Source organism: Epinephelus fuscoguttatus, linkage group LG12 (genome assembly GCF_011397635.1).
Source record: "Epinephelus fuscoguttatus linkage group LG12, E.fuscoguttatus.final_Chr_v1".
Taxonomy (NCBI): domain Eukaryota; kingdom Metazoa; phylum Chordata; class Actinopteri; order Perciformes; family Serranidae; genus Epinephelus; species Epinephelus fuscoguttatus.
Window position 1 is genome coordinate 36078421 of NC_064763.1, and position 13086 is coordinate 36091506.

At 42.1% G+C, this 13086-nt stretch overlaps 1 protein-coding gene across 7 annotated transcripts in view; it reads left to right on the forward strand.

Annotated features, from left to right (window-relative positions):
• The window catches only part of rapgef6 (Rap guanine nucleotide exchange factor (GEF) 6), a 201100-nt gene that overhangs the window by 79691 nt on the left and 108323 nt on the right, over positions 1–13086 (forward strand). Inside the window, exon 1 of one of the 7 annotated variants that reach the window (XM_049592989.1) lies at positions 10301–11260. The exons of the other annotated variants lie outside the window; for them this stretch is intronic. Within the exon in view, the coding sequence (XP_049448946.1) occupies positions 11207–11260 (54 nt within the window). The 5' untranslated portion in view covers positions 10301–11206. Of the gene's footprint in view, positions 1–10300; positions 11261–13086 lie in introns of those variants that run through there. 7 annotated transcript variants of the gene reach the window in all.

Here is a 13086-nt window from a genome sequence, read left to right on the forward strand (position 1 = left end):
AGTTGAATCAGAATGTGGCTGTTCAATACAAATATTCTAACAATTCTTTTTTTGTTACCATATCAAGTGTTAAAGTTTGAATGGGCTCAGCGGGACGTTAAGTGTGACAGCTAAGCTAACTGCGCTAACAATGGATTGGAAATGGGCAACATTTTTTGCAAACACTAGAAATCAAACAAAAGCCAGAGAAATAAAAACATGGGAAAATAGGTTGCTGGTTGAAAAAACTCAATTTACCCTTTTAAAAAGCCTGTTTGTGCAGGAAACATGTCTGGGAAATCTGTGGAGCTCCAGTCACTGTGGTGGTTTGTTGAAAAAGTCAATTTCCTGTGCTGATTGTGTTGGAACGAGCTCCCTGGTGTTGGTCAGTTTTATAGAGTTTTGCTTGGCATCATGTAACGATGAAGTTGTTAACATTCCCGTAATATTCCTGGCTTCATTTTCATTGTCATTAGCGTGAGTGAGTGAGAGTGCGTGTTTTTGAAAATGTGCGTGCCGGTAAAACTGCACATGTGCTGGTGTGGGACTATTTCTCAGTGTTTGGGTGTGCCTGGCTTTTTAATACTTTTTTCATGGTACTTTTCAGCTGTGTGTTCCAATGCGGATACTCTCAGTATGTAGGTTTTATGTATGTCTTTCTTGCTGTTCTTCCCTGTAGTTCTGCAGAGGTTAAACATTCTGCTTATGTTTTAAAGCCCCTTGCTGCTTTAATGCATCCAGTCCGTTCCTTAGCTCATCTGGTCTCATTCTATCAGAATGCAGGTGGGCCCAACTAAACCCCCCAAGGGCCTCGAGCCAGCTCTGCCACTGCTAGACCCAGCAGGGCCCCCAGGGAGAGACAGGGAGCCAGGAAGAAGGGGGGAGGAGAAGAATAAGAAAGGCCATGAGAACAAAAATGTGTATGTTTTCACTCAGAAAATGGTGCGACTATAAAGAGGTCTACACTATTATCACTATATTACCTTTATTGTTTCATTGGATGTTCAACCATGATAGTTTCTAGTTTTATTGATGCAAATGATGTCAAATTAACTGTATGAATGGCTTAATCTCATCAAGTGTCTAATCAAGTGCAAATTAATAGACTTCTTGACTTGTAATCAAGGAATTGCATCAACAGGGGCCGACAGTTCTTTTCGTCGCTGACAGTAATTTACATCAAGTATAAAACCAACAGAAACTCTTGGTGATGAGGAAATACAGCAGGATGTTGGTATTAAGGCCTGGAAAGCTGTATTACATTTAAACCAGATGCATTAGGGTGTTTTTTTTAATTTCGCCAACTTGTTTCATTATTCATCTTGTCAAGCATTGTCATCACCGGTGCTGTTACCCCATCTACAGTATTGTTAAGCCAAATCCTTACAAACAATATCGCATTTCTTTCCATCATACTTCTGTTAATTTTTAACTGAAATGCTTGAAATTTGAAAAGATAAATAAATATCTCCCTATGGGAAAAGTTGGTCTGTCAATGGAAGCAAAAATGCGACTGCTTTCCGCCAACCAGTAGAACAATCAAACCCTTAAAAACAGTCTTTAAGGACTAACAAAGGAAAAAAGTAATTGGCATTCAGGTGACTCAGCAGCCAAAGAAAGAAAACCATGACTTGGCATTACCACTTTATTTTGATGTAGATTTCCTTTCCTCTTTTCCTGTTTGTCCTTTCGCTCTCTGGTGTCCACTGAAGCACAGATGCCATGAGAATAACCTTTTAAAAAATCAAAGAGGAGAGGAAGGAGAAGGACAGAATGAAGAGGGGGGAAGTAGAAGATGGGTAGGAAATTATATAAAATGTAACATGAATATGAGTAACATTACTACGTGTCTTTGAAAATGGTGAAGAGAAACAGACGTGACGCAGTGATGAGGAATTAAGGATTAAGAAAAGATGGATATACAAGGGTGAGGGGCTCTGGAGGACCAGTGGAGAAGGGGGAGGAGGAGGAAGGTGAAATAAAGACTGGAAGATAATGGGGGTTGACAGGTAATGAAAAAGATGAGTGGGCGTGCAGCAAAAGGGGTGGCGGGGCATGGGGATGGAAGGATGGGGCAGAAAGGTGAAGGTTGTGGGAAGGTCACATGGGGGTTTAATGAGAGGTAGGAAGGATGGGGTGAAGGAAAGGCAGGGTCATGAGGGGTTAAGACAGGAGAGCAGGGGAGGCTGGTTGGGGAATGAAATAGTGGCGGTATGGATCTAACAAGGGTTAATTGGACTTGTGACTAACACGTGACATTATTTTATCTTGCTCTGGGCATCATGAAGGTGGTGTTGCTTCAAGACAAACTGGTTAGCACCTTGAAGCTGAAACCTTTTGAGAGTCAATTTCCCACTGTCGATGAACCCAGCCACACTGGTGTTCTAATAAATTTAAATAAGAACGACTGTATCTTGGACAAAAGATTTCAGTACACCTCGTCACATTCACCCCATCAAGCTGTTGGTTCTTTTTCCATCTTTTTTCAATTTTATTGCAAACGCTTGTTGTTTGCTTGCGTGACAGATCCCAAACAAGGCCATACTTGTCGCCACTTGTGCACAAAAAGTTGGATTTTATAGTTCCAAACAACTCATAAAAAAAGCTGAACAAAACACAGACTTCAGAGCACACCTGCAGAAATCAATGGATTACATCAAGGACCCTATGTGTCTGTTTTTCTGCACTCGGCGTCTACCAAAAAAAACAAAAAACAACCAAAAAAACGGATAAGTAATGCATCAGATAACTGACCACAAACAAAAAAAACAAAACCAAAAAGACCAAAATATTTTTCTTCCAAACAGCTGGCGGGGGTGAGTACAACAATCATGTGCCAATCAATGACTTGTTTACTTTCTCAAATTGTGACTCAGGCTCAAAGTACTCAGCTCAGTCTTGGGCCGATGCCTTCAAACAACCAACAAAGCCACAGTCGCCCGGCGGTGCTCCAGCCCTGCTGCTGGACTCCTGCTGCATTCATCCTCCATGCACAAAGCACACATTCAAACGCTTTCTCTAAATAGTCTTTAAAAAGACTTTAAATGAATGATCTGACATCTGGAGTTATGGAAGGTGGTATTTTTAACATGCAGTGACAGCTTTGGTCTTAAATTTTGTTCTTGAAGCTGGTTTTTGAAAAGTGCAGACATCCTGATGTGCATGACTGTGCGTAGAGTACAGTACGTTGGGCAGCGCAGTGTACCAGTGGGGCACTATCTGCGGCTGTTGTTGCTGCTAATTTTAGGGATTACATCAGCATCACTAAGATGACAACCTTGTTGAACTCCCTCTTTATGTTCCTGCTTCTTCCCCTCCTCCTCGTTCTCCTCTTCTGTCCCTTATTTTTCCATCATCTTCCCTCCCTGCCATCTCCCTCTGTCTAACCTTCATCTTCCCTGTTTTTGGCCCTTTGCCTGATATTTGATGTTCATACAGACACATTGCATTATACTCTACATTCCTATTAATGCACTTTCATACTTTGTCTAGCTCCTTTGTCACTTGTTCTCTTTAAATTGTGATTTTATTGTAAGCTAAAGACAATCCATTCTAATGTCCAGAATCTCTCATGAACAGCCAGTTTGAGTGTGAAGGACAGTTGATGTCTCCAATCAGGAGTTTAGAAACAAACTTTACACTGGGAATAAATGGCTGTTTTGTGCCAAAAGCAAACAAAACCTACATTCTGAAGAAAAATAAAGCCTTTATTCTTCCTCCCTTACCTCTCCTTCACCTCGTGAAATCCCGCTGGCAGCCTCTTTCCTTCCTCTCACCCCGCCCTCCCTCTTCCTTCTGTTTGTCTAAATTTTTCATCCATGGGTCTGCTCCTCTCACTTAACTTTTTATTTCTCTTGTGCGTGCTCGTCTCTGACTCACTGTCTCGTCTTATTCACTTTCGATATGTCTTTCTTTGGTCCTGACCCTTCGAGTTATTTCCTGCTCTGTATGATTATGACTTACTCATCTCCGTTTAACTTATTTACTAAAGTAGAAGGGGAAGTTGAATTTGTTATCGTCTGTTTATCCCCCATGTGTCACTTTACAAATTACCCGCCCATTTATTTTTAGGATACATGCAGAAACTGATTCATTGTGGGAGTTTCAGCGACAGTTGAAGGTCAAAACATAGATGATTGTCGCCAATTTTCTCTCCCCGTTCTATGATTTTGCATCTCTAGCTTTTCTGGGCTTCAATCTCTGTCTCTCTCTGTAGTCGGAAAGGGAAGGGCTGGTTTAAATAGCAGGAATTCCTGTCTTGTCCTTCAGACAGACACACACAAAAACACTCACTGAGGTTTTACATACACAAACACGTGATCAGATGGCTGTGGTCAGGGTATTCACACAGTTCTCTCTTTGTGTGTTGCATGAGCATACCTTCATGTTGTTGTGTGAGCAGGCATTACTGCTCTTTGTCTACTGTACACAGGAAACCATCAGATTATATAAGAGCTCAACCATCTACTCCTTGCTGAGAGGCGACATATTTCTTACAGAAGGCAAGACCTCATGTAGTTTTTAAACATTTTTGGAAAAACGTTTAATGATTTTTTTTTTAACTGGTCTCGGGTAAGGAAAAGAAGGAATGGAAATCTACATAAACTTTTTTGTTAAGTGTAGAAATGAATACAAATAGTATTGCTTATCTTCCAAAAGGATAAATATGCTTTAAAGGCAGTTAAATGCAACCCACCATACAAGTGTCATGTACAGTTCATCATACAACATACATGCAAAGATGGATAAGATTTGGATGCATTTCGTTTACTTTTTAAACAATGCGCGTCAATTAAGCAACAGTTCTCATTTCGTTTTAAATTTCAAGTCATCTTTTTAACAAAAATTGCCAAAAATTTCACTGGCACCATCTACGGGTGTCAATCTTATGTTTCATCATGATACGATATTATATTGATTCTTTTGACAATGATACGATATTTGCTGATATCACAAAGTCTGCTGCAATGCCATTTCGGTTTGATTCAATTCAGGGGCCTGTGATCAATATGAGACGATATCAGTGAGTAAATATCCATATTGTTTTTTTCTTGTCTGCCTGATGCTAGGCAGCTAGCACTGTTGGAATGTGAATGAAGGAGGTGCGCTTGGAGGGAAATTGTGACACAGACGTGCCGTGGGAATTTCAAAATGAAGGTGTATCTTAAAGATGAAAAGATGTATCAGTGTTTTCACTTTGTATCAATAATAATGGATCATTGATCATTGAATCGATACATATTGATCCAGATCGATGTATTGTTACACCCCTAATATCATTCTTGCAAATTAGGATTTTTGCTGATTGTCTTTGTCATCTCTGATTGTAAAATCTTTGGGGTTTAGACTATTGCTTAGACACAACAAGCTGTTTGAATATGTCAAGTCAGTTGTTGGCCTAGTGGGTTGCTTGATACACACAACACTACATTCAAACCAGCCACTCTCTAGTCCCAACCCACTGGGTTCTGTAACTGTAAGGTTGATGCCAAAATCCAGTCTTGCCTTTATGTTGCAGAAAGTTGTGCTGCACCAAACCAGCAATAGTTAACATCTCCCTTCATTAGCTGTGTTGTAAAAGAGGCGCTGTGTCTCTGTAACTGTCCATGGAAATGACTGTGCGGCAATCTCAGCACTACTCTGTTTGCGTGTGTGCGTGCGTATGCATGCACACCCGTGTGTAACAGAGCTACAGGGGCTTTAGTCAGCTGACTCTTTTTAATTAGCCTGGCAGAACTGATTAGCTGTGAGCAGTAGTCAGACACACACACACACACACACACACATTCACAAGATGCAGTTGGCCACTTTGTGCAAGCATGTGAGGGTCCACAGATTAGTGTGTGTGGTGTCCCAGGGGGCCAATTGTCCCAGTAGCAGGCCGAGTGACAAAGAGGGACAGGACCCCCTCAGAAATCACCGAGCCATGTCACGCCTCAGTGAGCAACACACAAAACACGCAACAGCACACACAGGATGCTACGTGTATGTCTAGTCAGTGCAAACTGTCTGATGTGTGCGAGTCTGTCTGACTGACAGCTTGCCATCGGACAGGTCACATTTCCTGTCTGTCGGCGCCTGCCTGAACGTGTCATGTTTTCCAAAGAAAAAGACATTTTTTCTGTTTTTGTCTCTCTCATCTCTCACTCTCATTCTTTCTCTTTCTTCAACTTCTATTCTTAGATTCTTGCCCTTTTATGTTGACTTTCTCGCCTCTTTTTTTTCTGCCTCGTCCATAATCACCTAACTTAACCCGCCACATGCTCACAAACGCACACAATCGCAGACACACACTGTTCCAGGAAGCGTTTCCTGTGTGACGTGCATCCTGCTCCGTGTTTTGCAGACAGATCCCACATTGCCGTGCACTGAGTTACAGTAAACGGCAGACGATTGTGTGTCTATACTTTTTTCACTTTCAACTTGAAATCACTGTAGTCACATATGATAAGAAGCTTGACTCCTCTGAACTTTAGTGTTGTGAAACCACATCATGGCGTGCTGCTGCAACTTGCTATGCAGAATTCATAATAAGTATAAAACTAAATAAGGACTTCTTTTGACAGTTTTGACTTTAATTCCCCTAAATCCTTTTCCCAAATGGAAATTCATTTAGATAAATCCTTCTAAACTGCTACAACACAGTGATGTGTGGAGATATTTTCCTTTATCTGGTATTTGTTAGTGTCACATTGACTCCATCCTTTCTTATTTATATCCTTTTTATCTTTTCTCTGTTTGAATTTCATCTGCATATGTGTTCTTCTTGTAATCTTCTCTGTCGTTGTTATTCTCTTTCATCGACCCACCAGGTAGCCACATTTTGAACTGGTTAGGCAGGTGACAGGAAATACTTTGATCTTGTTGATTTGTGGTTATTTCTTAGCTCTGTAACACCGTCCTAGTGATCACTTTAAATCACTAGACAAGAGCAAACACACTTCTGTTACCACCCCTGGAATGTAGAACTCATCAGTGTGCAGCAGAGGTAATGTTTTCTATAGTTGCATGTCAAAGGGTCTTGATAAAATCTTAATCTAAATAGGATGGGATGAGTGATTAATGTGCTCCATCAATCATTGATGAAGAAAAGCAAAACGTTCACACAAACACTCAAATGAAGTAGAGCTGCCCCCTGAAAGTCGATGATTCAAATCATCAGTCAGAAACCCCTCAGTTGACTGAGACTCCTTCACGTCGAGCAGTCTTTTTTTTTTTTTGCAGACGTAGCTGCAGAGTGAGCGCGTCTCACTTTCAAGCTGCTCTCCGTTACAGCAGCTGATCAGATCCAGGTTGAGTCTGAGTGAGATGGAGGCAGCTGCCTGGAGGAAGAGTTGCTTTGCCTGTCCAGGCTCTGTGATACATACGTCTGCTGTCTTCTGCTTGGAAGTAGTGAATTTCAACTCACAGCAACTTAATATGATGCAGTCCCTGGCTGGCTTTAGCGTAGTTAGCACGCATTAGCTATGAGGGCTAACTATATCACATGAACGTCACTGTTAAAGAGGAACAGACAGTCGAGTTTTCAGATCAAACAGACAAATCTGATTCGACTGATGAGTCAGGTGCAGTCTGAGCCAAGTTTTGGTTTGTAGCTTAATTATGTTTATTATTAATCAATGTTTTGACTTGTTGCACTAAATATTTATTCAAAGCATTGGATTTGTGTTAAGACCAGCTGATTTGTCCAAAGATGGACTCCTGCGCAGCCTTACTGCAGACCAGTGGGGGCTTAACTTAATAAGCTGCAAACTTTGAAAAGTGATTTTCTGTTCAAATGTTTCCCTCCCACAGTTAGCCTTTGTTATAGTTCTTTGAGAAAGCAAAACGCACCAGCTATGTGTGTGTGTGTGTGTGTGTGTGTGTGTGTGTGTGTGTGTGTGTGTGTGTGTGTGTGTGTGTGTGTGTGTGTGTGTGTGAGAGTGTGTTTATTAGGGCTGGGGCTTTGACAGCAGGGCAAGAGAATGATGTAGTGCTGCGCACACTAGCATGCGAAAGGGAAAAATACTGCAGTTAGTACACACTAAGGCACACACACTTAATACACACAGTCTGAACACAGCCTTATGAGACACACTTAACATACTCCCCTTTTCTTCCTATCTATGTATTTCCTGCTGTCTGTTTATCTATCTATCTGTATCACTCTACCCGTCTGTCTATCTGTCTGTCATATCTATTTCTATCTCTCCCTCTTTCTCTCTCCGTCTCTCTTGTGTACATAACACTCCTCTGAAGGCAGAGCTCCATGTGCTTGCATCCGATTGGCTGCAGAGTAAAAAGATGATGTCATTCCTAGTCGGGAGGTGCGTATCGTTTCACATACACACATGTAGAGGAGAGAGGACTGAGATCCTGGTTCACAGCAGCAAGCAGAGGGAGAGTGAAGCACGAAAAGAGGGAGATGGATAGATGGACAGCTGATAAAAACGATAATGAAAGGAGATCTTTGGAGAAAAGTGGGGCTAAAAAAAAAAGAGACATGATAGACACCAGAACAGAAACTGAGGCCGGTGAAGACAGGAAACGGCTAATTTGAGGCAAAGAGATTGCAAAAATTTGGGATTTTTATGTCAGAGAGAGGAAGGAAGGAGGAGGGAAAAGAAGCAGGCAGTGAGGGGGAATACTGAACGAGAGGGAGGGAGGTCAGAGAAAGAGAAAGGGAGAGGGTGAGAAAGATCCTCCCCTCTCTGAAGTGTCTGGTAATAGGAGATTGCATCTCTCCTCTGCTGGAGGAGAATCAGACGTTCAAACAACCAGACTGCTCCTATTGTCTCTGCTTTTAATTCATCCCTCCTCTCCACTTCTTTTTCTCAACGTCAGAAAATCGGCACAGGATACAAGATGGTTAATGCCAGAGGAACATGCGATGAAAGGAATAAAGGGAGGCGTTCATGTTTAGCACCAAAAATAAGATGGATATCTATAGATTTAAATGATTTCTCAGGAGACATATTATTTGAAAGGCCACATATGTTCAACTTGAACTTTTTGCCTCGTCAGGATACCCAAGTATAACAGAAGATGCAGCACCAAAATTTTATATGGAATCCTAGTGCACAGAGGGAGCTTTACAGTGAAGTTTTTTGTGCTCTTTTTGATTTCCTTGTAGTGACAGATTGTATGGTTTTGATGAATTGCTTAATAAAGTTAACATTAATTCTAGACCTGTGTGTCTGAGGTTGTGAGGAAAAATACAGGAAATGAAGTGTACAAATTTAATGTGCTGCTGTAATGTTTGAGATTAATACTGTTTTCTGTTCCCTGGGAGAAAATGCGTGGCTGTATCCCCTAGGTGTCCACTAATAATTAATGAAACAAAACGGCCTGCAAAAGGAAAATAAAAATCATTGTTTCAAGTCACGGTTTCAACATTTGTTCCTGCTGAGTTTCCGCTCCATTTGCACTCATTAAAAGGCCTGTGATTCCCATTAAGAATTGATTCAGCAATTTGGTAAAAACTTTTGAGTTGTCAAGGTTACAGATAATAAGCCTCAGCTGCATTTCAATTTTAGCTGTTTTTTTGATGTGTAGTCAGGACCTTGATATTGAAAAGCTCACACTTGGTTTTCGCTGAGACAGTTTGAAGTCTTTGGGCTTTCAAATCAACAAATCAGTGCTTTCATATACTTCTCTGTCGGGATCCCACATTTGATGCCTCAAGTGGCATAAACCACACTACTTACCACACTAATTATTCCTAGTTGCTGTCAGAATCAGGTCTGCCTCTAATAGTTTACTCCTCTGTGATTGTCTTTATACGTTAAATCCTGTCTACTGTGTCACGAATCCTCCAGACTGGGGCTCTCTGACGGGGAAAACCTATTATCTGCTTGTGCCATTGTGTCGCATGTTCACATTCACCAAAACACCGCCAGCGTCTGTCTTTGTATCTGATAGGGACTCAGTGATTTATGCCCCCCCCCACCCCCCCGCTTTTTTTGTAATTTATGCGGCATGCTAACAAAGAGGAGGGGGTTGCCTCAATACACTCAGCTTTATGTTACCAGCAGATCAATGAAGATGCCCCCTCTCTTTCCTCTCTATCTCTGTCTTTCCCATCCTCTGTCTCTGTCCGTCTCCGTCTCCCTCATCCACATCTGCTCAGCAGCCAATCCATCTAATGCAGTTTCCTTCTCCTTGCTCCCGCGTCATCCACGCCGCCTCCCATCCCTCCGCTTCTCTCTCCCTCTCCCTCGCTCTCTCGCTCACTGCACAGGTGATGTCATTCTTTTTCAGCTGGATTCTCCTCCCTTCTCCCTCCTCCCTCGCTCTCACTCTCTCCTCCGTTTCCCATTAGCAGCTGGCTCTCCACAGCACAGCATCCTATCCACGGTAGCTTCTCTCCGAGGGCGGGAGGGGGAGGAAGAATGCCGGCGTGAGGTGTGAGCGCTAACCAGGGAAGAGAGCTTAAAACTGGGTTAAGGGAGCGGGATCACTGGCCCCTGCCATGGAGCTGCACCGCTGGGCACGCACATGCACCGCAGGAGCTCTGTAGAGAGATAAAGAGTTGCAAAGGGACAGTGAAAGGAGTTTGACAGACGTAGACAGTGAATGAGGAGAAGAAGAGAGCTGCAGGCAAATGATCCAGGCTTTTGGGAGGTGAGAGGGGACTGTTTGGACGACTTTAAGCCAGACAAGAAGCTTCTTCCCAGGGGGCTGCAGATGCACAGACAAGCCCCTCTTTTTATCCAGCGCTGGCTCATCTACTGAGGAAAGGAACCTCTGCTTCTTTAAAGAAGGAAAGTGAATATAGAAGAAGACAAAAAATGACTTCATGAGTTTTTAACTTTCAACAGAAAAATCTACTGAATTTGGATGTTAAGTTGCATGGCTTTATCTTTGACCACACAGCCTTGTTGCCCTCCGGGATCAGTTTTGAATATTCCACAGATTTTAAGTACTCAAGGTTTTTTTAGGAGTGTTTCAAGCCTCTCTGTTGCAGTTCCTTTTAATGCTGTAGTGGATGAGGGAAAGGTTGACATATAAATGGATCTGCCCTGACTTCAAGTCTCCTTCTATATCAAGCAGCCAATTTTTTTCGTTAATCTGCCAAATCGACACTGAGGATTTTTAAAAAAAAACACCAAGTGGACAATTCTTCTCTTGCAGCAAAGAGATCAGCGTCAGCCCTTTCCCCCTTCTTTTACTTATTTTTTTCTTTTTTCTTCATCTCTTGGTGAACGAGGGGAAACTTCCCCTCGCTGGCACCCTCCCTCCTGTGGAAATGGCTTTCCTGGTCCGTTGCTATGCCAACTGCTTGCAGCCGTGGTCCTCCAAAGTAAGCGATGTCGTAATCCCTTTTCTGTCCAGCGCCTCTGGCTTAGGATGCTGCTGCCTCTGTGCATGTGTGTGTGTGTGTGTGTGTGTGTGTGTCTTACTGAGAAGGAGAGATAGGGTGTGGATGAGGGAAAATGAGCTTGATTTATATGCATGTGACGAATATTTTATTGTGTCTGTTTAGAGACGGATTCATGCTTTGCTTCTTCCTTTAATTTGAATTTTAACTGTTGTGTCCTGACACATACTGATATCCACAACGGCTGCTGACATGCCAAAGCCTTCTCCTGTCTCTTCACTGGGAGGGAGGGTGAATTTCAAAACTACAGAAATCACCTGCGTAGTATGAAGACTGGATGTGTCTACTGACTTAATACACAAGTCGAAGAAGAGGCTTATATTTTGTACAGTGTTTGGTCATTTGAGAAGATTCACCTGATGGCAGTCTAAATATCAAAACATCGCACTGTGTGAACACTGAAGTGCTTTGATAGAGTGGAGACAGGAGATTTTTTTTCTGTCTTTGCACCAGTGTTTTATTATTCCTAGCAACTACACCACTCCTAACTTAGCAAAGGACAAGCTGATTTGAGGGTTTCTAAAAAATAATGTTTAGAAGCCCCTGTGGCCGCAGATTATATTTAGTTTGTAAACCTTTTTTTGTTAACAGTGAGGTATTTGGTGGAGCGCAAAGATCACAGATTATGGGACAAAGGACTATTTATAGCTTAAGAGTGTATTTATAGCCTGTAGTAATGTTAGTTTACAAATTTGATAGTGGTAGTAGTTTATTGAGACGCCATTTGATGGCATTTAAGGATGGTTAATAATCATTAACATGTCACCAAGTGAGGTATTTGGTATTTCCATTTTTGCAGAAACAAGCCACGAAGTCCCTGTTCTGTTCAATAAAATGCTATCGTAACTATGACAACTGATGATATACATTGTCGCACACTTCTTTGTTTCTCCTTGTACTTCTGTCATCTTATACACGCAATCCATCTGCTCTGTCTGGTGTGTCTACTGGCTCCCAGTAGTCAGCAGTACACTGGTGATGATGTAGCCGTGTGTATAATTAACAGTATGTTGTCCTAGTTTTCGTCGCTCAGAATAATCTGCCAGAGTTAGCCTAGCCTCTGGTGAACTTCTCGATGATGCAAGGAAAGCAGCTACAGCGCATGAAATGGGACTTGTGTCTTTTAGGGATTCTTGTTTTGTCATTTGTTCTGTGTCTGTTTTTTAATATTCAGACTAACATGCAAGGACCCCTCCGCTGCACGGCTCATTGGTCGTCCTAGCTGAATGACTGTCGGATAGATCCCTGTGTGTCTGTCTCTCTGGGAGCTCCTGTCTGGGTGCTGAAAGCCTCAGAGATGTTTGTCTTCATTGTGTGTATGTGTGTGTGTGTGTGCGCGCCCGCACGTGCTTTCAGTAGGATAACGTAATAATTAGGTCCCTGGAGATGAAAGGGGATAAAGTGAGAAGATGTTCAGTCTGAGATAACAAATTAACTCTGTGCCACACGCAGTGACAGAACACGGTCTTAAATACCTTATTACTCGTCTTTATTGCTCCCCATCTCTTGTGTGAGCCAAATTACGCACTATTTGCGAGGTGTCTAATGTCACTGCTGCCTAAAAAGAACCGCTAATAATAAAATATCTGATATTTTTATTATAGATAAACACACATTTGGGATGAGGACACCACAAATCTGGTTATTAAAGGGAACACCACCTAAATTTGGAATTCCAATATGTTATTCCCATGGTTTATGAACGTTCAGTTGTTATTTGTGCATGTTAACTACTCTCTCTCAGCGAA